Here is a 26361-nt window from a genome sequence, read left to right on the forward strand (position 1 = left end):
GATGCAAAATCCTCTCGTCAGCAGTGGTGGGTGTTTAGTAAATGTATGCACTGCACAAGCTCTAATTCTCTGTGATTCTTGCAGTAATGCCAAAGCATAAGACTTGTTTTTAATGCACTTTCTAAATTCAAAACTGATGTAGGCCTATTGAAAATTCATCTGAAGTGTGAAGTGTCCCAAATCAACTTATAACAGTTCATGTTCTAATCTGCGACTCACATTTGTATTAACCGAGTATGGTTTGGTTAAATGTTGACTGAACAAGCAAATGTTTTTCCTCAGAAGGCCTCATCCAAATTCGTACACAGCTTGTGCTTTCATAAAGTTAGAAGAAACAATGTCGTCTATTATAACATAACAACAGCAATTATGTAACTTGGTGCTGTTTGTAAAAATAATCACACATTGGGATGTTTACAAAGCTTCCTTTTCTCTAGCGCTTCATCACATGAATTAAGTCCTGTGCTTTCGGTGGGGTCTGTTGACTGAATGCAACCCAGGCAGATAGTTTTTCTTTTTTTTTACTCTGATCTTCTTTAATGGGGCTTAAAAAATGAATGCTCAGGAATTAATTGAGGAGAGAGACGACTAACTAAAGAGATCATTGCAATTTTAATGTAGTTCCTCATGGTGGATGTGTGAGATGGCGCTCAGAGCTGTTTGATTAAACTGCCCCCTTATACATTTCTCCAGTCAGACTTAAAAGCTGCATGTGTATTTATAGTAATACAAGCGATGGACAAAACAGTTTAAGGGTTTCTTCAAATTCTGCCATCAGACTGAACTTTGAGTGAAATCCAACTTTACTTGTTTTTGTTTGTTTGTTTGTTTCTCTAAACTTAAACCAGGTAAACTCCTCAAGGCCACTTTCTGGTCCTCGAACCACATTTTGGAAACCCTTATTTGAACGCGCATCACACAGTCAGAGTGGTCCTTGACCCTCTCTACCCCACCCAAATCCCACTGATGAACCAGCGAAGTTACAGTTGCTGTGTGTTGGTATTTATGCCAGACTGCAGCTCGCTGAAACCCCCTCCGCGCAGCAGATTATCGGACCAAACCATTGCTGCACTTCAGGTTTTAACACCTGTCACATGAGGCTTTACATTCGCAAATCGCCGGCTATCGCTGCAGCTAAGCGAGTTCAGTTTGCCACACTGCAGACGGACATCGGACTCTGCCGTCCTGCAAATGCTGCCACAGTGCAGCTCTCAGTGAGATGAGCTTCCCAAATTGCACCGACACCCCCATTGTGCGACTGGCAGCATCACCCACTGCCTGCAATGCAATGGCGTTATAGCGGCTCTAGTTATGTCCAAACGTTTCTAGTGGCGATTCCGCTCCGGGCTGGCTTTTTACGGGCTCGGAATAGAAATGTTATTTTCGATAGCTTTTGCAAGCAGACCATCCGCATTTCTCGCAAGTTTCCCCTCTGGATTACAGTTTATGTGTGCGGCGCGTCCAGCGAAGCCGGAGCCATGAATGTAAGTCTGACTCTTTTGTTTTTGTAACAGTGAAGCAACCTCGATGTTATCTGAGGTTAACTTGTGTTTATTTTGCAATTATTGAGAAAGGTTAGAGGTTGATGTCGCGGAAATTTGCAGTTGGAAGAATGTAAATAAATACGCGTGAAACGGTGTCAGAAGGGGGGGAAACCTGAGCTGTCATGTACTGTGCGGTGTGGCTGATGTGCGCCTGTTTGTCTGATCCCACTGACACCGATCCCAATGTTCACAAGCCTCAATTTATATTTCACCTCTCACGTTATCGTCCTCATTATCTTCCTGCGTAAAATCCTCAGAGGGTGCAAAGCACAAGATGATCCCCAAGTTCAGATTAATTATTGTTGTTGTTAATATTTTTAACGCAAGCATTTCACATAGGTGTTAACACTGAGCTGCAAGAGTCCAGCATAGTGAATATTAAATACTGAACCAGGACGTTTAGTTTTCAGGCACCGCTGCTGTTGCTGATGCATCTATAGCATCCAGGCTGCGGGTTACAGCACAACTTAGGTTAATGGATTCTGTGTCCCAGATGGACCTTATTTTTTTATTTAATAATGTATTTTTATCCCAGCTTTACTGTGTCATGTTTCATTTCACTCTCTGTGGCGTGCATTTCCAAAAAGGATTAAACATTAACGGATGTAGGTGTATATTTAACTACTACCAGCCGACTACCCTGCTCTAACCCTGTATTATTGCAAATGTGGGCCTTTCATTAAATGTTTCTTTTTTTTCTATTGGATGGTATCAACACACATGGTTGAGTGCATCCAGCAACATTTTTTTCCAGCTTGGGAGCTGACATTTAGAAGCCACAACCATAATGTCAGTTATGGTTTAGAGAGTTGAAGGATGTCTTAGTGTACAAGGGTCGCAGCTTCATATGGAAAACAGAGGGTGGGGGAGATAACGGAAAGAGAGCAAGAAAAGAAGAAGGAAACAACCATGTTTCCTAGAGCATAGCACCATTTTAAACAAAAAGAAGCACAAATCAAAGGATTTATTATCTGAGAGGGTTAGCAGCGCAGCTCTTCCGTGATGCTAAACACAGCATCTTTGGAGGCCCTTTAGAGTCCGATTGGCTTTTATCACTGCAGTAGTTCTCTTGTACTGAGAGCTTTTACTGCACGCATAAGTATCTGTAATTCGTTTTGCCCTCATGTGTCTGAAGAGTGTTGCTGATGGTAAAAATGACTTTTTTCATGCTTTTTAACCATCATTCTGATCATGAAGCTCCACTGACAAAAGGAGGCACTTTGACTCCATATGGTATTGTGAGCCTGTTTAAACAGTTATCTGTCTTCACTCGACAAAACCATTTTTCTATCTTTATAACATCTCCTTTCATCTTTACAGGTATGAATGGGCCTAACGGAACTATAACAACAGCTGGATCAGACCGAGTGGCACTACTAGTAGAACAAGATACCTCACTTCGGTGCTCTAATGCGGCCAAGGCAATGCTGACATCTCCTCTGAATCCAAAGGCATCATCATGCTGAAAACGGAGGCCTCGGGGGAGAGGACCAGCCTCCGGAGTGCCTCCCCCCACCGTAACGCCTACCGGGCTGAGTTTCAGGCACTCAAGAAGGCCTTTGACCAGCCTCGGCTCGATGGAGACTCAAAGCCCAAAGACCTCGAGCGGGTGAAACAACCGAGGGGACGCCAGTATGGCACACACGTCAGTCGCATTAAGGACATGTTCATGCAAATGGGGTCAGAGAATGCAGCTGCTAAGACTAGGGGTCGTGATGAATCCTCACCACAAAAGCTGGTGAAACCCACAAACTTCGTCAATAAGGCTGATGGATCAGTGATAAAACTTCAGCATTCCTCATCAGCAGAAAGGATTGGAGGTGCCGGGGCAAAGTTTTCCGAAACCAGAAAGCTATTTGAACAACAGTCACGCGACCAGTCCCAATCACCAGTCTTTCCCTACGGCCGTGATAAAAGGGGTTCCCATGAGCACCTCGATGACTGGCGAGGGGCGAGGTCCAACCGAGGCAGTACAGACTCCTTGGATTCTCTGTGCTCCAGAACGGAGGCATCCTCCCCAACTGTCAGCCAACTCAGTGCTGTTTTTGAAAACGCTGACCACCACAACCAGGGGGTTTCATACAGAGGAGTCAGCAGACGAGCCCTCTACTCACCTGACGGATTCCAGCGCCATGGCGGAGACGTCAGTGAGGATGATTCTCTTCGACAATCTCCAGTTCGTGGAACCTACCGGAACAGGATAGGGGGCAAGTTACCCACATCCTCGTCTTCGGAGGACCTCCTGAGCCCGAGTCCTGGAGTAGAGATTTCAGAGCACAAACAAGATGCTCCACAAAAGGAAGAAACCCAAGACAAAGCTGGAGAGGCTACAGCGGGAGAAGGACAGCGTTTTTCTGGTGCTTCCACCAATGGAAACCAGATTAATGGTTCTTGTGAAGAAGAGGAGAAACCGCAGGACACAACAAAACAAACTGAGGATCTAGGAACCTCCAAATCCTCGAAACCTACACATGGTGCTGTAATTACAAACAAAGCTTTAGAGGATACCACTCACGAGTTGCTGCCGACCACCAGGGAAAGCCAAGAGGACAGAGATGCTTCAAAGGAAGAAAAATCTTCCAAGGACCAGCTGGACGAGCCTGATGAGGAATACACTGGGAATGAGCGGGTGATTTTTAACGCAGATGGGGACGCCTGTTACCAGGGTTGGGGGGAAAGTTGCACGGATCCCGAGGATGACCTCTACGGTGACGATGACGAGGACATCGTCTACGACCCGGGGTCCGATCTGACAGAGATTCCTGGTCTGGCGGAAGAAAACAAAGAGGACATCCCTCCGAAGAGGAAGATTCGCTTCAGCAGTGCTCCTATTACAGTAAGCCGAATGCTGCACAAAAGTGTCGTGAAAGCCGAAATTGTGTAAACACATTTGAACGCAATCCGGCATAAAAGCATTTGTGCAGTGCTTATCAAAAGTAGGTTAAAACAACAGAGAGCTAATAGTTTAGAGTATTCAGAGCTTTCTTTTTATGGCCTTGTATTTATAGTTACCACTGAACTACTCTTTGTGGTTAGCTTTGTTGTTTGAACACATGAGGTTCATGAGGTTATGCAAACATGACAAATGACATGACCCTAGTTGACTTTTTTCATTTGGCATTTTCTTCCTTTAGTGTATACTGAGTTAGGTAAAATATCACATTATTGGATGCTATAGGTGTAGAAGGTTGTGGCCATTTTGTGATGCTAGGGTCAAAGCATTTGATGTTCATGAGCACAACATCTATGCATGTGTTAGTCATGCTGGTTCTGCACCCACACAATTTTCACACAAGATACTGTGTTTGTTTTTTGTTTTTTTATCTTTCGGAGCCTCTTTGCTCAGGGAGTTGTTTGTGAAACTATGGAGTCTTCACATATCTGTGAAATGCTCTGTATATTCAGCACACAGTGGACCCGTAGTGTCTGTATTTGTGTATGTGTGGTTTTGGTTAACCTTGATGTGTTATGCAAGGTTACAGTAGACATAGCTAAAGATTACATGCATTTTTACCATTGATCCCACTCTGCTTTCACAGTGGATAGAATTATAGAAAATCTCGTTTTTGCTAATGGAAAATGGTTATTGTTTCTGTAGACAGTGACTTCTTCTCCAGTAAATACAATTATATGTACTATGGTATTTGTTTCATCTGCAGTGGAGAATTTTGCTGTTTTCAGTATTGAGTTGGGCACAATGCAGCCAGTGTTGCTTGTGGATCGGGGAGCTGGATTTGGGAGATTATGGAAAATACTTTTCCTTCTTTATCCTCAAGTATTTAGAATCAATTAGCAATGTGGCTTTTGTTACCAGTTTGATCTTCTTAATTCAATTTGTCATACAAATATATATATATATATTCATATTTTAAGCTTTCTTAAACTCACAGTCATGATTGAGAGATTTAAGTTCTTGTATGTAAATCTAACTCAAGCTAATGCAAACAATCCACAGGTTTATAACCACGTTATAATGAACCAGAACAATTAGTCCAGTTATTCTGTGGAGAAAAACGTGATGTTAGCTCTCTAATTACCGTGTGCTGTCTCTGAAAAGTTGGTCCTTTTGCTCTTTTCTCTTCTTTCCTCTCAGGTTTCATCACACATGCAAGCATTTCCATGATGGAAATTAATTTAAATTAAAATAATATGATAATAGGTTTATATTTAATTATTATGTATATGTGTGTGTGTGTGTGTGTGTGTGTGTGTGTGAGAAGAAAAAAATGGCATTGCTTTTTTCAACTTGCACTTTCACTAACCAGTAAGTAACGAGTAAATAGAGTAAATACATTAAACAGCTTGTTCTCGTATTCAGGTTGAAGAGGCGTAGATTATGCACTGTTGTTGGCTTTAACTTCAAGGCTTCTGTTTCCCGTGAAAAGGACTGACGCTCATTCATCATATGGAATATTCAAGAGAGAAGCTGCCCCCGACCCCACAAAGACGCACACACACAATTAAACATGCGCCCCTCCCACTTTTCCATCGTACGCCCCACCTCCTCTCAGTACACGAGAAACAAACAGCGTTCTGTCTTTTGTTCATCTCTCTGTAAACTGAAAGAGACAAAGCTGTTTTCTCAGCCCCCAGCCCCACACGAGTCCAGCTTGACCCCTGTGGGAGAAGAGGGTCTTAAAGCCGTCTAATAATCTAATACATAATGTTCCCTCTATTTGTGTAATACTGCTTAGACCTGCCCATCAAGTCATTTTAATGGACCTGCTTATAAAATCTTTAATTTTTAAAAAAAAAATCTTCGTAGTAGCTACAGAGAATAGATGACACGCAATCAATTTTCAGTCTTTGTGAATATGCAGAGTGAGTTAAGAGCAGCTGCAAAAAAGTATATTGTATCAATCTCTGTGAAGCCGGGAAAGCAGGATCTGTTTTCCAGTTCCGCTTAAGTCCGGAAAAAGGATTTGTGAATTGCCATGAAATTTACACCAGATATTCATGTCTGGCTTCGGATAATGACTTTAGTGATATCCCCGAAAAAGTCTAAGTGCGTTCAGTTGGTGTATTAACAAGTATTCTCAGACGAGTGGTATTCATCCTCAGATTTCTTTTGTATTTTTCATAATGAATAACTTATCATGCTACAATTTTGAGTGCTACAACAGAAAACAAGGCAAACATCATGCCGTTAGCATGAAGTTTGCTGTGTCCACAGTAAGTACCGCCTCACGGAGTTGCCTCCATGGCTGCAAAGTCTAGCTGTTACATCCTCACTGCCCCAGTGAGAAATGGCTGCTTTGAGCTATCCAAGGCGAACACAGAAGAAAATCAGGTCTTATGTTCATTGAAGTGTAGGTGGTTTTATCCTTGACGTTCGAACCTGTGGTTGGGTTGTCCAGTCTGCAGACAGACTTCTGTATTAAAGTAGATCCAGTTTTCTAATGCACTAATCCACTGCTGTGTGTTCTTTGCAGCTGGTGTCATGTTGAGGATATAATGGAGACATAGGAATGTAACTAAGGTTCTTTTAATTTTTGATGACTGCCTGGGGGTGACTGATCTCAACCAGTGTTCACTTCACCTTCTTAGTCCTCTCAGGCTTGAAATGTTCAAGCCTTGACTACATGTAGACCCTAAAAGCTCAAACATCTGTTACATGTTGATTTTTCCTTTTCATGAGTGCATTTTCTTTCCCTGTTTTGTTGAACTGCACCCCAGGAGTTTAACAGAAGTCGACCTCTGTGTGCTGTCTGCTTTGTCAGTTTCCTCTTGTTTACCACTCGTCTGAGCGAAGGCCGCTTATATCACCTTTTGATGACATTTTTTCTGCCTTTAGAGGGATTGCATTTTCATTACTTGCAACACTGCAGTATCCTAATATAACTAAACAGATGTGGTGAGTAGAGCACTAGTTAAATGGCCACTGAAGCGTCTGTGTAATCACCCACTCCATTCTGCATGCTGTCTGTTACTGGATCTACATTTTGTCCATTGCTTCTGTACCTTGAGTGGAATGATAGCACAACTCTGACTCAGAGCTTTAATCTTTACGATGGATGTGTGTCGCTCCTTTTATGTGTTGCAAAAGTGTTTGTAGATGCATTTTTCTGGGTGCCTTTTACCCTAGTTTGAAAGATGTATAGTCTACAGCATAAAAAGGATGGTTATGTTCAGTATAAACATCTGTGTGTTTCTTGATGAGCACTATAAATATGGAGCTTTTATTTTATGTTTTCAAAAGGATAAGGTATATACATGAAATAATTGGCGTTCTCTGGCTCATTTGCCTCCAACTGATATGTTCGTACTTGCAGATTAGATCCTTCTGCAAACATTTGGTTGCAAAAACCACCTACACACGTTTTCTCTGCGTACTATTGCCGTGTGCGTTTTGCAGGCAAAACCAATTCACACACTCATCTTGTACTTTACTGAAGCATGAAAGAACATAAAGACAAAGTTGCTGATGCTGAAAAACTGAGAAAATACACAACTTACGCTGTCTCGGTGCCATTCGTCAGGCATGCAAGGAATTAAGAGAGGGTTATTTCTCCTGAGAATTTTGGAGCTCATTTATCTGCCCTTAATACAGTACATGACAGTGGAGGCTCCAGACTTTTTGTCACGATGTAATTTCTGCCCTAGTCCTCCTTCGTGTATTTGACAGTTTGTCCAACAATGTTGTTATTCAGACAGATCAACAGAAAACATGCGTAACCCCAAAAACATCCTTATCTAGAGCATCAACTAATGCAGTCTTGTAAGACCATTTCAAATTAGATGGCCTGTTGCCAGGAGCTTTGCTTTCTGACCATGTTTTCTGATAGAAAGGATTACTCTACTTTAGTGCAATCTGTCTTTCTGAGTGATGATATACTGTATGTGTAACAGCATTGCTTGAATTTTGGATCCAGCACTGACATGGATTTAGGAATTTGTAAATACAATTTAAGTCTGCAGCAGCACTGCTACAGCTTAATCTTCCTCAGTATAGTGTTGTGCTTTAGTGGATGTCTTTTTAACCAAAATTCAATTTTTAGGATACTGTGGAATTTAGTGGTACCCCTCATTTCTTTATATTTTTCTAGGAAAATGGGAAATATGTGCAGCGACTTTGAAATACATACATGGAAAGACAGTAGCTTGAACAAAGCTTGAAAGTCAGTATTTGGTCTGACTACTTTTATTCTTCACCATAGCCTGAACTCAGAAAGCTTCTTTCAGTAGTCTTCAAGAATTGACATTCAAAGCTCTTCTGTGGATGCTGGCTGATTTTCTTACATTCTCTGTCATGATGATCCCACACTGCTGCAATAATGTTGCAGTCAGGGCTCCAGGGATGCTAATTTGTGACTGATAGTGTTCCACTGTGCAGGTATGCTTTTACTGCGCTGGCAGTGTGTTTCAGTGAAGCTTCAGTGAACAGTAGATGGATCAGCTGAAGAGCCAGAAGCTTCTCTCGGGTCCAGCGTCAGGTCTTTACTGGATTTTTCCCTCGTTCTTAAGGACCTGACTTTCAGAAACCGTCATCTGCTTTTTTAGGCCTGACACTTCTTCTTCTGCGTGCCACATCTCCAGTTTCCCCAGTTTTTTAAGGACACGTTGCACATCACGCTGAGATATACAAAGTTTACACCTAACAGCTCTTTGTAATCATTTTGCAAAAATACCATTTTGCACCTGTCAAACTGTTTTATCTTTGACATTTTTCATAGAATCAACGAAAGAAATTTGAACAAATTATTTTGTGACAGGATGCTAATAAAGTGCCTAAAGATACCAATTGAATTTGATTCTTTGCTAAGCTGTCTGTTATGTGTAGACACAGAACTGGTTCATCCTTTAGGTTGCAGACCTTTTTGAAAGCTTGAGTGATTCATAGATCCAAATTAAGTGATTTAACCCAGCGCTCCCCGACCGTTTTTGCGCCACGGACCGGTTTATGCCCGACAATATTTTCACGGACCGGCCTTTAAGGTGTCGCGGATAAATACAACAAAATAAAACTAGTACCGGTACCGAAAAAAAGAAGATTTATTCATAACACAAGTGAAAAGACCCAGGAAAACCGAGTTAACGATAAAAACAATAACAAAATAACGCTGAAAACCAATAAAAACCCTGAAAACCATACATTTCACACCTGAGCCTCAACTCTCGCGGCCCGGTACCAAACGACTCACAGACCGGTCCGAGGCCCAGGGTTGGGGACCGCTGACTTAACCAACAAAAAACATGCTCAGGTACTAGGACTGAACAGAAAATGAGTTAAAAAGCAGCCAATGTCTAAAAACAAAGTTTGAAAGACCTTCAAAAAAGCCTGGAAAATAATTGCTCAACCTCACTTAATACATGAAGAAAAGAAAAGAAAATTCTGGCTCCTTGGAAGCAAAATATAAAAAATGGAGGGTGTCTCAAGTGTTTTGCGCAGTATTTTAAGTTCATTTATATCCAAAACAGGAATGAGTCAAAGTACAAAAATATAACTGATAATCCAGCTGATGACTGGTACTAAAAGGTTTTCTGGTAGGTCTCTTGTTTCTGTGCACATCTCAGCTGTAGCATGCCTCAGATTTCTTCTTATGCCCTAAACTCTGTTGCATTTCTACATAGCTGGGTAAAGCTGTAACTAAACCAGAGTTACAAAAATGTTACATGTTACAAAGTATCAAAACCTATATGAAAATATGTATCAAGCAGTGTTTTATTCAAACCAAGCTGTCCAGTGAAGTACTGTTTTTCTTTAGCAGTTATGCTGTCCATAGAAAAACAATCATGACTCCCTTCCTCTCTTACCTCTGACAGGAACAACTACTCTTGACTCGGATGTTGGGCATGCGTGTATTTTGTGCGTGCCTGTAGCTTAGTCACTCCATTATTAATGCAGTTGTGTTTTTGTTTGCTTGTTTCGGTGCCACCCGATCCTCCCCGGGGGATGCATTTTTAATGATCCGGGAAAGGCGAGACGTGCCTTGCGGTTTTTGAGGCTGGTCATTTGCCACACGGCAGACTGTGTCATGAACTGTCAACCAACCCCCCACCTACCCAATCGGGCCACGTGCTAATGATATTACCAGTACACTGTCAGTTTTTATTGCTGAAAAAAAAAAGCTGCAGAGAACACAGCATCTCAGTGACACAATGTTCTCAGCGTTTGCTAAGCTCGTGTTTAGGAAGGTTCTGACTGCCGCACCATCACCATGTGCTTGTTTATGAGTCAGAAACAAGATTGAGATCTGCTGATACAAACAAAATCAACCCTATAAACCTTTTTTGTCCCTTTCTAAGATAATTTTAGGGTTCTGTGCTTCATTCACAGCAGTCCAGATCACACAGACTAGTTATTATGATTCGTAGAAATGCAGTCCCACTCTCTGCACAGTCATTATCGCAGCCTAATGAATTACATAGCATAGCAAGTGGGCATGTGCTGTAACAAGCAACATGTTGTGTTACTTCTAATCTCTTCCTCCCTCTCGTTGTATATGATAATATGCACTTGTTTTAAGCTAGTTCTTCTGTCTAGTTTCCCTTTAGGTTTGTCTCCTGTCCTGTAGTTGGCCCTTGACTCAGGTGTTGGTGGGAGTAGCGGCCCCCTGTAGTATTGTGCAGTAGCCGGTAGAAAAGAAAAGCAAGCCCGCTGTAGATACAGCAGATGAAAAATCAGCTTTTTAAAACGACAACACAAATCAAAAGTTTTGCCCTCCTGTATGAACAGTGTGTGTGTGTCTATTTTGTATGCAGAAGCGGTGTCTAAAGTTAAAAAAAGAAACGCTGACTTATGTGATTGTGGCATTCCCTGTCAGTGTCACTTCCCCAGATGAGGGAGGATATATGTCAAGAAGATAGAGAGGCTGGCCTTGCATTGACTGTAAATCCCTGTATGTTCTCACCTCTCTTTATATAGAGTTGTATACTGAATGTTTATGTTTCCTCCTCTCTTTTCTCGCTCCCTGTTCTTCTCATCCCCACCTCTTTATTGCTGTCAGTCTGAGTCTGACATTCATTTATTTCCAACATCAGCGACTGTCTTGTCCCCTCAGTATCCAGACACTTTCTTCAGCACCTGTCAGTTCTCCAGCCTGGCGTCGTGCGAATGTGTCTGTGTGGGTGGCCACAGGTAGAAGTAATGGAATGCAAATACGCTGAGGTGTCGCAGCAGAGATGACTATGAGTTTTTGTGTGTGTGTGTGTGTGTGTATGTGTGAGAAAGAGAGAAAGAAAGAGAGAGAGAGCCAGGCTGTAGTTTATCCACCGCAGAGTTTGTTGGGTTCATGCCACACCAGTTGGAACATTTCTCCTGGGTTTTCTAGCCTCGTCTTGCCCTGGGCAGCATCCACTGTCTGGAAGACGCAGGGCGGGTGGCAGCATTGGCACCAATTCACCAAAGGCCCAGTTTAATACCATCAGAGGCTTTTCGCCGTGACTGGGCGCCATGCCGTGCCATCTTAGGCAAGGACTCAAACAGCCCTGGAGCAAATTACCCCTAGCATCACCCACTCCTCAGCTTTTTTTTTCCCATCTTCTTTTCTTTATTTCTCTATTATTGCCTGTTCACTGTTCAATAGCCTCAGTGTCTGCTGCTGCTCTAAACCATGAATCATATGAGTCATTCGGTTTCTCTCTCTTTCTCGATGGATATAGTCTTTCTTTTTTATTTACTGTGGCTCCAGACTCAGCATCTTAAAGATTCCAGTCTCAGTATTATCCCTTGGCTGATCTGCGGTCATCATAGGAGCTATTAGGCCAACCCAACAGCTATCCTTACAGACCAGCTGAGGTGGCTGACAGGTATCATTTAGCAGCAAAAACCAATGTCTTGGATGTTGATTGAGTATATATGAACTCCCGCCCTTTTCATTAGTGGATGACTCCCTGCCATGTGTGTATGCTTGCATCTACACATCTGTGTGTGTGCAATGGCCTTTTAATCTAAAGCCTACATGAATACTATTCATATTGTTAGGAATCTGTATTCATGTACTTGCATTTGAATCTGCATAAGCACTCAAATACAAGGACAGAACGAGGCTCTTCTACTAAGTAAGAGGCCTCAGCTTTATCGCTTTACATTTTCCAAGCATCTGCAGTGTCCCAGCGTCTGCAGCAGCATCCACAGATGACTGTAAAACCGTATTTCAGAGTCAAAGTATACTCCCTTATCCTGATGCGAGGACAGGAGAAAAGATAACAAGAGTGCCTGCCCAAGCAGAACCACTGCAGAGTCTGCACATAGCCGCCAGTTGTTCTGTTGCTGGAGGTTTGTTAACCGGCAAAATACAGAAACGCGCGTGTGTTTGATTTCACAGGGCGTTGATCAGTGCGTTGTGCAGATGAAGGTTAAGTCTAAGAAAAGAGGGGATAAGAGACGCCATTTGATACAGTTAAGAATGATAGATTGTACTTTGCGGTTTGTAGTCCAGATCTTAGAGAAGGGATTATATCTGCCTGTATTTTATGTTGATGAATGAGTTTGTGGGAGGATAAGCACTGACACTGGGAGAATTGTGAAAGGTGATATGTTTTCTGGCTCTGTGGACTATCTTCATACAGACTATTCGCATCACCATCAGCAAGCAGCATGACCCAGAGTCAAGGAGATTTATAGCTGTTCCAGAATGTAAACTTCTGTTGTGGTTTTTTTGTTTTTGACCCGAGCACGGTGTTAAGCTTGACAGAAACTGCAGGCAGCATAGATGAATATATTTACATGAAAATGGCCATGTTGTGTTAAAACCTTCAAAAGCTGGCTCCATTTCCAAGGGAGAACCACATGGGGAAAAGGTCCCTTATGCTTCAGTCTCCCTTTTTTAGTGACTCTCCTTGTGTGAAGCTACTATAACTAAAGTAAAAATGTAGGGGTTTGTCATTACAGTATGATGAGGTCAAAGTCGCAGCCAGTTTGTTAGACTAATGGTAAATGGACTGCTTCTTACACAGCGCGTTCTGCTCAATGTCTCATACGCTCAGTCACACAGACTTTCATGCAATGCTTTTATCTATACCTAAGCACCTCTGCCTGACAACTGGGCAACCCAGGGTTCAGTATCTTACCCAAGGATCCTTGGACATATGGACAGGAGGAGCTGAGATCGATTCAGCCACAGCAGTCCCAAACGACTAATATGGGTAAACATATTGATATCCGTCAAACTATGGCCCCAACAGTTTGTCCCACAGCTGTCAGGCTAGTAGTTGCCAGGTGCATGTCTGGTCTTACTCTCTTGCCACTTTACACCTCCCTAAAGTAATAAAAGCAGCAGGCAGCAGTTCTGCCACCCTGCCAAGGTTAAGCACACTCTCACACGACGGTGTACCAAATCATTCTTTGTGCGCCTTTGAGCCTCTTATCGCTCTACTGGTATTTCAGATCCAAAAGTATTTTTTCCCCAGAACAAAATCCAATTATTGTAGGAGAACAAGAAGATATTATACATCCTATCTGAGAAGAGAAGTAGCTGTGAGAGAGAATCTTGACCTTTATATTTCAGATAGCCCTTCTACATATTTTATCTGTTCTTAAAGAATTTCTGAGCCTGGAAGCCAGGTGGTGTTTGGACAGGATGGAGATGCATAACCGGGTTTCTGTTTAGAGCCAGATAACCATCGGGTGTCTTTGTTTTGTAGGCAAATGCTTTCTGTTAAATGTTTCAGTCTGTTTCTGGTTCACTCTCTTCCTGCCTACCTATTCTTATTTCCCCTGTGCGTGCTGTTTCATTTATCTCATCACTCCTTCCCTCAGTCACCATTATTCTCTATTCCAGCCGCTTACTATTCAGTTCATCTGCCTCCCAGATGCGTAGAAGTCCCTCGCTTGCCCTTATCTTTCTCCATCACTGAGCCTCCGCCCACTCTTCTACGCTTACCTTCCCTCACAGATCCACCCTCATCAGTCCTCATCTTCCCTCATGACCTCATCTTTTCTCTTTCTCTCTGTCAAGTGACTGGCCACATGCTAATGTGTTTGTAGATAGCACACAGTGACTGAGAGAGGCCATTAGATAATGTACTGGCTGCCAATGGCAGCATCGTGTTCAGGACATCCTGGACAGAGCAAGTGCTGGTGTTAGCATTTGTCAGCAGTGTGCATACGTGGGTGTGTTTAACGGGCCTGTGAGTGTGATGGCGTCTGCTACTGATTGCTGAGTGTTTGCATGTGTCTGATTTGATATGTTGTAATTCTCTGCAAAGTCTATACAGTGCATATACTCATGTGTGCGTGTGCTTCTGGGTGCAAGCAAGTGTTAATAATGCAGGGCTGTTGATAACACTGAATGATTGATTACAGGGAGGTCATGCAGATCTCATGCAAGATCTCACAGAGCAAATCCTGGCAGCATCATGCCATCTCATTGTGCCCTGTCTGTGCGTGCAGCACACTATCTCTTTAACAGAGTGAGTAACACATCTATATGATGCCTTATTGATGCGGTTTTGTGAATAGCTCCAATGATTTAAGTCTAATTAATGGATCCTGTTACATAAATTTTAATGTCATTTTGTTCTTGAATTTCACCAAAGATCAAGATTCAAAAACCTCCAGTTTATCTTCTGTCCAAAACAACCAATTTAGCTCATCTTCCTCTCTTTAAGCTGTCTTTCTTCTGATTGGCTGCCCCTCACAAACAGAAGCTTTGTTAGCTGGTGGGCAGAGATATCCACTCTCTTTGATGTGAAACTGATCACAGACTGACCACAGTATTTGAAACTTTGGCCACAATTAATATAAAGAGTGACAGAAAACAGCTAATGGGTTCACTTCAAGCTAAATCTGAGATTCTATTAATAGCGCCTGCAGTCGGGGTTTGCAGGTGCCTGTTTTGCCGGAGTGAAGCTTATGCCTTCATGCAAGCTTCCCTCTCCACTTACATGCATGTTAATCTATGCGCTTGAACACTTTGCATATTCTTACACCTCTTTCTTCGACACCAGCAGACAGCATTCGGCAGAACACCACACTAAAGTCGTGACAAGAGCGTGCACAGCTCTCTCTCCTCTCCTTTCCTTCCTCCTCGGTGCAGGGAGCCGTGAGAGCGCTTGGTTGAGATTTGAAGTGACAGCTGACTGTTGCAAGGGAGGAGAGGCTCCTCTGAGGACCACACAGCTCAGAGAAAGAGAGAGGCATCCCCATCCTCAAAGCAATTATGTTTCCTTGCATTACAGTTTATTTGTGGTTGCAGTTGTTTCTTTCATATAAAGACCTTGTTTATCCAAGTGCTGTTAGCTAAAAGTAGTGCTGTGTTCCCAATAATTGGGAACACAAAGCTCTTATTTACTCCCTCGCCTAAAGAGCAACCACTGTTGTCAAGAAGAGTAATATAAATGTATGTAACATTCCCAGGTGTGGCATTGTTAGTGTCGTATGTGCAAAGGCAAAACCTGTTCCTGTGTGAGCCTATTAGTACAGTATGATGTGCCCTTTATAAAGCCTGAATACATTTTTTTTAAATGCAACTAGCTTATATAATTCTGTGTGTTGTTTTTTTTTCAGGTGTTTAACACCTACTCCAATGAAGACTATGACCGACGTAATGAGGAGGTGGATCCCGTGGCCTCCTCTGCTGAGTATGAGCTGGAGAAGAGGGTGGAGAAACTGGAGCTCTTCCCTGTGGAGCTAGAGAAAGGTGGGGAAAAATCTAAGAAAATCCTAATGAAGATGGGATCCTGTCAGCTACTTATCATACCCAACAGACAGAACCACCCACACAGGATGTCTTTGTTTTTTGCTTTCTTCTGTACTTTCCTAATTTTTTTCCTTCACGTTTCCTTCATCCCCTTCCCATAGATCATGCCTTAAAGTTTAAATCTCTCCCTCGACCATTAGCAGCATTTTGTTATTATTATTATTGTTGTTAGATGTTACAAAGAGATAATTCACAAATTGCAATTTGACTTAGATTATCCCAAAAAGCAAGGGTTGCTTAATTCATCCTAATTCCCCAGACGTGACACTGCATGTTTTCCACTTGTCTTGTTCTGGACTAAAATTCATTTACACCCAGGATCTAAAATACACGGACTTTACGTTGTGGGACACCACAATCTACTCTCTGTTATGTAACACTAACAGCATTTGAATTATTAACACAGGACAGGGATGAATGAAGGGCATTTCTCCTCCATTTTTCACATTCTTGTAAAAATTGTTTCATGTCTTGGAGGTTGACGTCTCCTTATTCTTTCAGTTAATACTGAACATATTCACATATTCTGTCGTATTCCACAATATGGTTGACATTGTTAACAGAAGTCATTTTGGGTTTGATTGACTGGATCTTTGGACACATATGAAAATGCAGAGAATGACACTTGAAATTTGTGGGGTTTTGTGTTTCCAGATGAAGACGGCCTGGGGATCAGTATCATCGGGATGGGTGTTGGTGCTGATGCAGGCCTGGAGAAACTGGGCATCTTTGTTAAGACTGTCATTGAGGGTGGAGCTGCGGAGAGAGATAGCAGGTGGGTGCTGCTTTCCTGCTGGATATCACACATTTTTTTCAGTCTAAAAGTGGGTCTGGAGACAACAAATAACATGCACGTAGGATTAAACTTGCATATGTTGTGCAAAAAGTATATAAATGCAGTCCCTCCACAGGAATAAATTTCCATAGATGTTTTTTTTCCCCCAGCACCACTCCACCATATTGTCTCGCTCGGTCTTACATGCGCAGTCACACTCTATATCTCTCAGATTTAACAGCAGGGGTTCGGATTATATCCACCGAGAGAGGCACAGTCTTACACAGGTCTGTACCTGTGTAGGTGTGTGTGTAGGTGTGACGGAGTCGTTACATTAAATTATATTTCTTTTTCTCTGCAGAGTTTCTCTGCAGAAAAGCGCTGATTTTTAAAGTCTCTGTTTCTATTTATGTCCCTGGATGTTTTACAGTATTGCATTATGTGTTTTTGTGCATTATGAAAAGTGTAAACAGTGCAGAGTTAGCAATGAGTCAGAGATGGAGGAGATGACAGCTCCTCAGCTGACAGACTGGCCTCTTGAGCTGTCACCTTCCACCTATTAGTTTGTTTGTGTGGTTCAGGTTCCCCATAAACAGAAACTGCTCCTCACAATGCAGTTTGAAGCTAGTGAGCTCTTCATAGAAAACAAGCCTAATGCAGCAGGGCTGTTTGCACTAGGTGTTTACTCCTGGGATTTATTCTTATGGCAGAAATTCTGAGGAACATGACAGTGAGATTAGTTAAAATGTAACCAGCAGAGCGACGGAGAAAAGCAGCGGCAGAAAGGAAGCAGCTCCTTCGAAAGTGAGAAAAGTTGATCTGTTCTAAGATGACAGTTTCACTGACTCCAAAAAGCCTAATTTCCCATGGTGAGTGGGAGAAGTGAGAGAAGTTGAAAAGATCAGAGGAACACTGTGCTGAAGCTCGAGTTCACATTTGTGTGACTGTAGAGTTGAGCCTGTTTCTTTTTTTTTCTTTAGTGGAAAAAAAGTTTTTAGTTTAGTTTCATTTTTACAACAATGCTGTAGAAGCTGTTGAGCGTGCTCCTCCGTGTGCTTGTTTAGATTTTTAGCGATGCTAGCAGCGTGGTTGTAGGCATGGCGACAATAAAAACCAACCTCTAATCTAATAGCTGCCTTGAAATGATGTATTCTGAAAAATGTATTTATGGTCACCAAAGAATGAAGTCTGCTTTGTGTTCAGAGGTAATTAACATTAACACATGTGCACTACTGTGTAATGCAAATTTGGTGATCATTACACAGCAGAGGACAGCCACTGTTGCTATTTCATGAATATTTTTAACATCTAGTTTTTGTGATGAGACGCTACATGACAAAAATGTTGTTCATGGACTGTTCAGCTTTTGAGATTTGGGGGTTATTTTTCTTTAGTAACATGTCTGCCTTCAGACTCATGTAATGAAATACAATAAAATACAAAAATACACATTTAGGTTGATATTTTACCACTTTACCTGCTGGACATTGATGCAACATTTGCATGTTAAACATGTTTAAAGTGCTTAACATGCATATCTAAACATAAAATCTCAGAACACTTAAAATATTAACAAACTGACTTAATATAAGTGAAGATATTGGTGAAGTTTAATAGTTTCATAGTGATATTTGTAGTTTAGTGGTGAAATGGACATCTGCACTTAATATAAAGACTGAATAAAAGAAAAGAAAAAGGAAAAAAAAAAGAAATATTCACAAATCAAATATCTTTTTACAGCTGGCTTTAAAACAGCCAGAGTGCTGTGCATATTTAAGTAATGTATTCACATTTACATAACGCTCTTCTATTCTTACTGACCATTCAAACTTTCATTTTAACCATACATACAGCACTTTATGGCCAATTTAGAATCAGCAATTACCCCAACACGCATGTCCTCAGACTGTGGGAGGAAGCCAAAGTACTAAGTTTTTATTATACTTCAAGTGAATGAATGCTTCCAACATTATATTGCATCATTAGTGTCTTTATTAGAGATGGAAACACAGCTGTTCTTTATCGTGAATCTGCAGTTCTGGCTGTGGCCTCATGATGGATTTCACAATAGACCATGATCACAGTATTAGAGAAATAAACTGTACACTTGAGATGTTAGTGCCATGGCGGCAAAAAGTAATCAGTAATTTTTGCATGCTCACTTATTCGTGCACACACACACAGATATACACAGGGAGAGAAGGGAGGAGTCACTATCCAGAATGTGATTTCCTTGAGTCATTACCCTTCCTGCCACAGGGCTCTGTCTTTGCTGAGTCTGACTTAATGGTCTAATGTGCAGGAGCGCATTCACTCTCAGGCAGACAGAATGACTTGGCTGTGGCTCGATGTCTCGCCTGTGTGTGTGTGTGTGTGAGAGATAGGGGACATGAGGGTGATAGGATGTCTAATTCGGTGTATGTACATTAACTGACAAGGTCCTTTGTTGGCAGTTTTTTGTCTTTCCTGCTGCCTTTGTTTGGAAGTTGTATACCGACTAGGCTCGACCACATACAGCCACATTTGGATGGTAGCATCTATGAAGGTCAGAGAAGCATCTGGGCCGCTGACAGACAACCAGCCTGCTGTCTGTCTACCTGTCAGGCCCACGTGTCTCTATACATCCCTGTGACATCTGTGATTGATGCGTCAGCTGTCACAGACATACTAAATTCTGCTCGGCAGCTGGTGTTATGTTGTAACAGACTGGGAGAAGGAGCTGCAGTTTTATATGAAGCCATCAAACACCTCTTCATTTTGATATTATTGTTGCGGTAAATAAAAAGGAAACAGTGCAGAGGATGCATTTGTAGGTAGCTAGTGATTTTGACCATTGTTAAATAGTCTTAGCTACTGTGGCTCTCTCCAGTTTATGAAATTGTAATTGTAGATCACTTGAGAACTCTTTTATCTTTGAGTTTTATTGCTTTTAAATTGAACCTATGGGGGTAGTTCATTCATACAAATCAAGAAAAATCGAGTTAAGAGACCTTCATCTCATCTGCCCATTTTATTTGATAAAAATGTGAGAAATGTACAAGTTTAAAGTTTTCAAGCTTGTGTTCATAAGTATCGAGGAGATGGGCCTTCTTGCACTCTGTTTTGGACCAAATAAAAAACCAAATTGCTGTTGAAGAAGAGAATAATGTGTCTGTTGTGGCTTCCAGCAATTAATTATTAGCACAATTCACTGTTTTGTTGAAAATAATGAGAGCTAGTTTTTGTTTTATTTATATGTTGAAGCAGTTACTCAAAATCCAGATTCAAAATCCCTCTGCATCTTTTTTTTCAGTACAAATGTTCATGCAAATTTAAATTGAATATTCAACAAGGCTGTCTGTTTTAAGCAATTTGTTCGCAGTTCCCCTGAATCCTGTATACTCAAGTGTTATCAGGAGTTTCATTTTAGGTCAAGAACTTAGGCGACCTCCCGTCATGTCCAGAGCAGAGCACAAATACCGGATGTATTGTAGCCGAGGGCGAAAGGCGTCCATGTCCCCATTAGCCCTCATAGTTTGTTTTGAGTCTGATCTCCTCTGTCTCCTTGTTACACAGTAGTCTGGAGCTATTGCACTGGAAATTTGTGACCCCAGAAAGTTTTCCGCTGTTGTAGTTCTATAAATTATGTGAACATGAATGATACGCCAGCGTGTTCGTGACTTTGTGCATCTTTTAGCCTTTGGACCACAATCATTTTCTAATGCAGAAGCCCAGCGTGAGGTCATATGTGCATGCAGATTTCAGCTTATATGTATGCACAGTAAAAGTAAAACGCAGACATTTATTCCTGATGTCTATACTATTGATATATTTTTATTTGCTCCTGCACAGTTGGTGTTGGAGCACCCATAATTTCATTGTACATGTACAATGACAATAGAGGGCTATTGTGTTCTATTCTATTCTATTCATTTATTTTATAATTACATGTTTATTACTATCTTATCTTAAGTGCTGAAAGATTCTTCTTCTTGCATTTGCCAGAATCAAAGTGAATGACCAGATCGTGGAGGTGGATGGGACCAGTTTGGTGGGTGTCACTCAGAGCTTTGCTGCCTCAGTCCTCAGGAACACATCAGGAGTCGTCCGGTAATACACACATGCAACCATAAACTATAATGCAGTCTAATGCAAAAAAGTATTGGGAACAGGACATAGTAATGCTGGAGTGATAACTCCATTAGAATTCAAATTTTGAGAGTTGAATTGTGAAAATTCAGCAGTAGAGCAGGATTTCAGGAAAGTGTGTCAAGCCGCTGTCAGCTCCAAAATCCACGACTACTATTATACAGTCAGAGTTATTTTACAGCTCCCTAAAAGCTCTAAAGCGTTCTTTATATTTAGTGATGGTCTCACTAGCCACAGGAAGAGTATCAATGCAGTTAGTCCAGCTATTATGTTGCAAAAGTCCTACTTAGTGAGAAATACCTTAACATTACATGACGAGCTGTTTTTGACAGGGTCTGCTAACAGCACTGGGAAGCAGAGGAAGTACTCGCACACATAGAGATGTGAAAGAGAAGGCTGCGTTTAGTTGATTCTCGCTCTTGTCTGTCCTGTTTATTGACAGGCTTTCGTTTTTATTTCTCTCTCTCTGGATTCTCGCCATTGTGTGTTATTGAGGATGTTCTCCACTCTTTTCATTCTGCCTCTTTTTCACCATTTCTTCTTCAGTCATCTCGGGAAAAGTGTGCGGGTTTATTTTCAGACCTCGACCTTGCTGGTGTAGAGCCCTCCATTCTTTGTCATGGATCTATATTCATATTATGCTTGAACTCACCTGTGGAAAGACAGATAGCTGTGTGGGAACTACAGTGTCTGATGAAAAGCTGAAGGCTGAACAAAGAGATATCCAAAATAATCAAAAGTGTTGGACAGATGATGTTTGCTGAAATAATATTGACAGTGGAGATTTTCCAGGATGTGGCTGTACAGATGAGGCAGCCTTGAAAACGCCGACGTATATCATCTGTCCACCTCGCAAATATAAAGAAATAGTTATGACAAGTCTAAAAACTGAAATACACTGACGTACTTGTAAGATATATAAATGTTGTAGTCCAGTATATGAACATTAAACTCTGACAGTGTTTACAGGAAATATAATGATAAATCTCACTCCTCGCTGTTATTTCTTCCAACAAATTATCACTCCTCCTGCCCTCTCTTCACTGTCACTCTTTCAGTCTTCATCCATCAAGTCTCACTCACTCCACCCCCTCCTCCTCCTCCTGCTCCTCCTCTGTAAATCCTTCTCTCACTCCGTCTGATCACCAGGGGTTTTATGGCCAACTGTCCTACATTTGCCATTTTGCTATATTTACCCCGGCTTCCAGCAGCAAATCATCCAGGTTTAGAGGTGATCCCAGGATCTTTTAAAAACGTGCTGCCAAGACCCCATCACAGACAGGAAACTGTTCCCAAAATACATGGAACATTGGAAAATGGCTTTAGCACATAATAGATAGCATTAGATAAAAAGAATAAGGACATCTGTGTTTGATCGATTATTTCTTTGTCACAACAATGATTCTTGGCGTTATGCAACCCTGATACGCAACTCTCACGCACAAATGCATCAATGCATCAGAATTATTGTCAAGAAGCACTGTTACAACAAACAAATACGAGTTGAGGAAACAAAATTTCTTATTTTTTGTTAAGTTGAAGTTAATATTTTGTATTGATTAACTGTTTTGCAGAGCTTTGGAAGAAGCATTTAAATACTTTGAGTAAAAGTGGCAATGTTACAGTGTAAACATGTTCTTCAAGAAGAAGTCAAGTACACAAAATACTACCTAAATAAAAGTTAAAAACTATCATACTATCTATGCCTTTTATCCGTAGCTCATTAAGCGGTCTTATCTTCTGTTACTGGAGTGTATTTGAGTTATTGTTTTAGAGTACATCACTTTGATAATGCATCTTGAGCTAATGTAGTTGCTTTATTCTTTGCTGTGGGTCTAATTCTATAACGAGATATCATAATTTATCAGTACCTTTTTATTTAATATTAATATTCTGCTAAATAATGAGTAACTAAAGCTTTAAAATAATGGTCATATAAGTACAGTAACTGCCCCCAAACTTTAGTGGGGCAGAAGTAAAAAGAAGCATTTCAAAGTAAATACACATCATAGTTATACTTAAGTGCAGTACTTGAGTAAGTGTATTATTTGCATTCCACTATCAGACTTAATCATGCTCTAAATTGAACTCAGATTAACTTGCAGTAGATACATTAGATAGCATGTCTCCAACACGGCTGACCAGTCATATCTGGTATGTGTGAACCTGTGCTGACATCCTCAAACGGCTGTCAACCCAGTGCTGCTTAATGCTCAAGACATGTGTCCTGCATTGCTTCTCCGAGCATCACTTTCTGCATCCTTGCCACGTCTCTATTAATTGGAGTAAATGGAATAAATCAATGGTGTCTGCAGCTGAGCTGATCCTGCACAGCATCCTGTGTGGCAGTCCCAGATCTTAAGGAGAAACTACGACAGGCTCCCCATGCGTGAGCGGAAAGGCTCTTTTCAGGTCAGCTACTCTTCAGACCTCCCTGCTGTCCAAAGGCTTCCTACAGTAGAGTACTTAGCTTAACCCCTCCAACCCCCCTTCTTTTTCTACTTACTGTGTGTCCTGGCCCTCAGTTGTTCCTTCACATGTAGATCAAATACGCCTCTCTGCTGGAGCGTAAGGCTTTCTCTACATCCCCTTTAGAAATATATAAAAGAGCTCTCGGGAGATGAATTCACTTGATTAGACCCCATCTCCGATCCACTCTCGCTCTCTTTTTCTGTTTTCTTCTCTCTCTCACACACACACATGCACACACACAATAGCTCGGGCCTCGCTCACACATACACATAGTTACAGGGACCCTGCAGGGTGAGCCACAAAAATCCCCTTACTTGATTGCTCGGCTTCGTTGGTGTTACGAGGAGAATAAATTGGTGATTGCGTTATAAATTTTCTTTTGAGTTGCAGAACTATTATTTGCTGTAAGTTTTTACATTTTGAGCAGAAGCGTGATGAGAGAGATGAGCATCTTTTTGCTTTGTTATCCCCTTATTTGTAGCTCTAATTTGTACTCTCAGTGCTCCCTCTCCCTGTAATATAGACAAACACAAATCTATAAGCAATCTTTAGCTCCTGCTCTTTGTCATCATCGGCATCTTTAGCTGTATTTTAATGTGATATTTTCTGTGTTTGTTTGCATGCGTAACTGCTGGTCTTCTCTGTTTAGTTCGCTGCCAGCTTAATAACAGGCTGCCTGGCCGAGCTGACTGTCGCCTCACATTATTATGCGTGTCCTGTCTCCCAGCCCTGCCCACTACGTCAGCACATATCGCTGCCATTGCTATGTGGCTGTGGGCCTCTGTTTTGCTCTCTGCGTTACTGTTGTGTTCATTTCTTTGCATAAATACACATCACAACAAGAAAGATGGACAAAAAATGAATTTAAAGTTGTTTTCCTCTTCTGTATGATTTTGTAAAAAGGTGCACGTCAGGCTACATTATTAGGTTAAATCATAAGTTCCAGAGAGGTTTGTAGTTACGTTGTAGGTTATGATGTAGATGAAGTATAAATCGAGTGTCAGACAAATGTCAAACCCTTTAAAATATTAAAAATGAAAAATATTCGTTTTTGTCAGATGCTACATTTACAATTAAACCCTTTATATCGAGTGTCTAAAGAAAATAAATCTGATAACTCACAGTGTGAAAGGTCGTGGTTTTGTAATTATAATATTCATACTTGTAATTACAAGATAAATTATTTAACAAATTCAAATAGTCATGTGGTAACTAAAGCCGGCCGATATTGGTCCATATTAGTTGCTTGCCGATCTGTTAATATTTAGTAAGTAAAAGAAGACGAGAGAAACACCCTTCAAACATGTTTTGATGTTTCATCGTTTGTCCACCAGAGGGCGCTGCAACTTCCCTGCTGTGTTTTAAATGCTAAAGACGCAACAATGTGATCCAGGCTTCCATCCATCCAACATCGGCCGACATATCGCAATATCAGCATTTTTAAATCACCAAATATCAATCCTATATCTTTTAGGCTCTACTGTCATGTTGTGTAATCCCGTGCTGGCCGCCTCTGTGTCTGTAAGTCAACAGTGCCTCTTGTTATCACAGGTTTGTGATCGGCCGGGAGCGTCCAGGTCAGCAGAGTGAGGTGGCCACGCTCATCCAGCAGACCCTGGAGCAGGAAAGGAGACAGAGAGAACTACTAGAGCAGCAGTACGCCCACTATGACGCCGATGATGATGAGGTATTGACCATACGCAACTCTGGCCACTGCCCTTGGTGTCCTCTACAGTGCATTTGAGACTTTGTGAATGATAGTCTGAATATGCAAAGGTGCAGCCAGGGTAAGATGCCAGCCTCTTAATATGAGGAACATTATCTTAATAAATCTCATTATATCTGCATGTATTTGAGGTTCATTTGCTAACACATTTCTCTACATGACACCGTAGTGAGAAAATGAGGCTTCTGGTTGTCACTTAATGCAAATAAGCTCCTTTCTCCTTCCAATGGGCTGGAAGTTATAGCTTATTAGCTTCATAAAACTGAGTGACAGTAGGCTTTGATGCTGACACACAAAACAGCCTCTCTCTCTCAGCCACACATACTAAGAGCCATGCGAGAGTCGGTCCTCGAAAGCATCACTCAGCATTTCTTTCTCTGATTCTGCTGCTTACTTGCTTGTTTAATCCACCAGACACTGAGCTCAGGGGCCTTCATATCTTTGTGTGTGTGTGTGTGTGTTCATGTAGACACTCTTACACTGTGTATACACAAGACATAACACAGTGTAGTAACATAAATCAATACCAAGTGTTTCCTCACTTACATACACAGGAACAGCCGCACTCATGCGTAGATATACATGCAGACAAACACTACCAGACATCTTTCACTGTTTTCATCAGTGCTCTTTGAAGCTTTTCATTTCCCTGCAGACGGTGAATTGAGAGCACTCTTCATGCTTAAGAAACTCTTTTCCAGGCTCTGAATGCTGATACTACATGTCAGCACTGCCTAAGCTCCTACAGAGTGTTAAGGCTCAAATGTAATGTAAGATTTCAATGTTGAAAAAGAAAATAAACACTTTAAGGGCTTTTTTTTCCTTACAGATCCCCACATGGACATATAAACATAAGAATGGTGATTATATTAAATTTGTTAATCCATACATCGATTAGAGCCTGCTGTAAAATGAATCAAAATCAGCCTCTGTGGAGCACTAAGGCATCCATAACTTGCTGCTGATAGGATAAACGGTTGCAAAAGGATTACAAAGATGCGCGTGGCAGTAAAAAGAGCTCATCAATATTAAAATCTTTATAAATATTAGAAAGAGTCATTGGGTGGGTGGGAG

At 41.4% G+C, this 26361-nt stretch overlaps 1 protein-coding gene across 4 annotated transcripts in view; it reads left to right on the plus strand.

Moving 5' to 3' along the window:
* The window catches only part of ppp1r9a (protein phosphatase 1, regulatory subunit 9A), a 50658-nt gene that overhangs the window by 4051 nt on the left and 20246 nt on the right, over window positions 1-26361 (plus strand). For 2 of the 4 annotated variants that reach the window (XM_005728732.1, XM_013909748.1), the window contains exons 1-6: window positions 1022-1484; window positions 2865-4380; window positions 15994-16126; window positions 16841-16961; window positions 20946-21050; window positions 25113-25248. In XM_005728732.1, coding sequence (XP_005728789.1) covers window positions 3004-4380; window positions 15994-16126; window positions 16841-16961; window positions 20946-21050; window positions 25113-25248 — 1872 coding nt within the window. In that variant the 5' untranslated portion in view covers window positions 1022-1484; window positions 2865-3003. Of the gene's footprint in view, window positions 1-1021; window positions 1485-2864; window positions 4381-15993; window positions 16127-16840; window positions 16962-20945; window positions 21051-25112; window positions 25249-26361 lie in introns of those variants that run through there. The other 2 variants (XM_013909746.1, XM_013909747.1) reach the window with 1 other exon arrangement.

Source organism: Pundamilia nyererei, unplaced genomic scaffold, assembly GCF_000239375.1.
Source record: "Pundamilia nyererei isolate P.nyererei 1_Seehausen unplaced genomic scaffold, PunNye1.0 scaffold00030, whole genome shotgun sequence".
NCBI lineage: Eukaryota > Metazoa > Chordata > Actinopteri > Cichliformes > Cichlidae > Pundamilia > Pundamilia nyererei.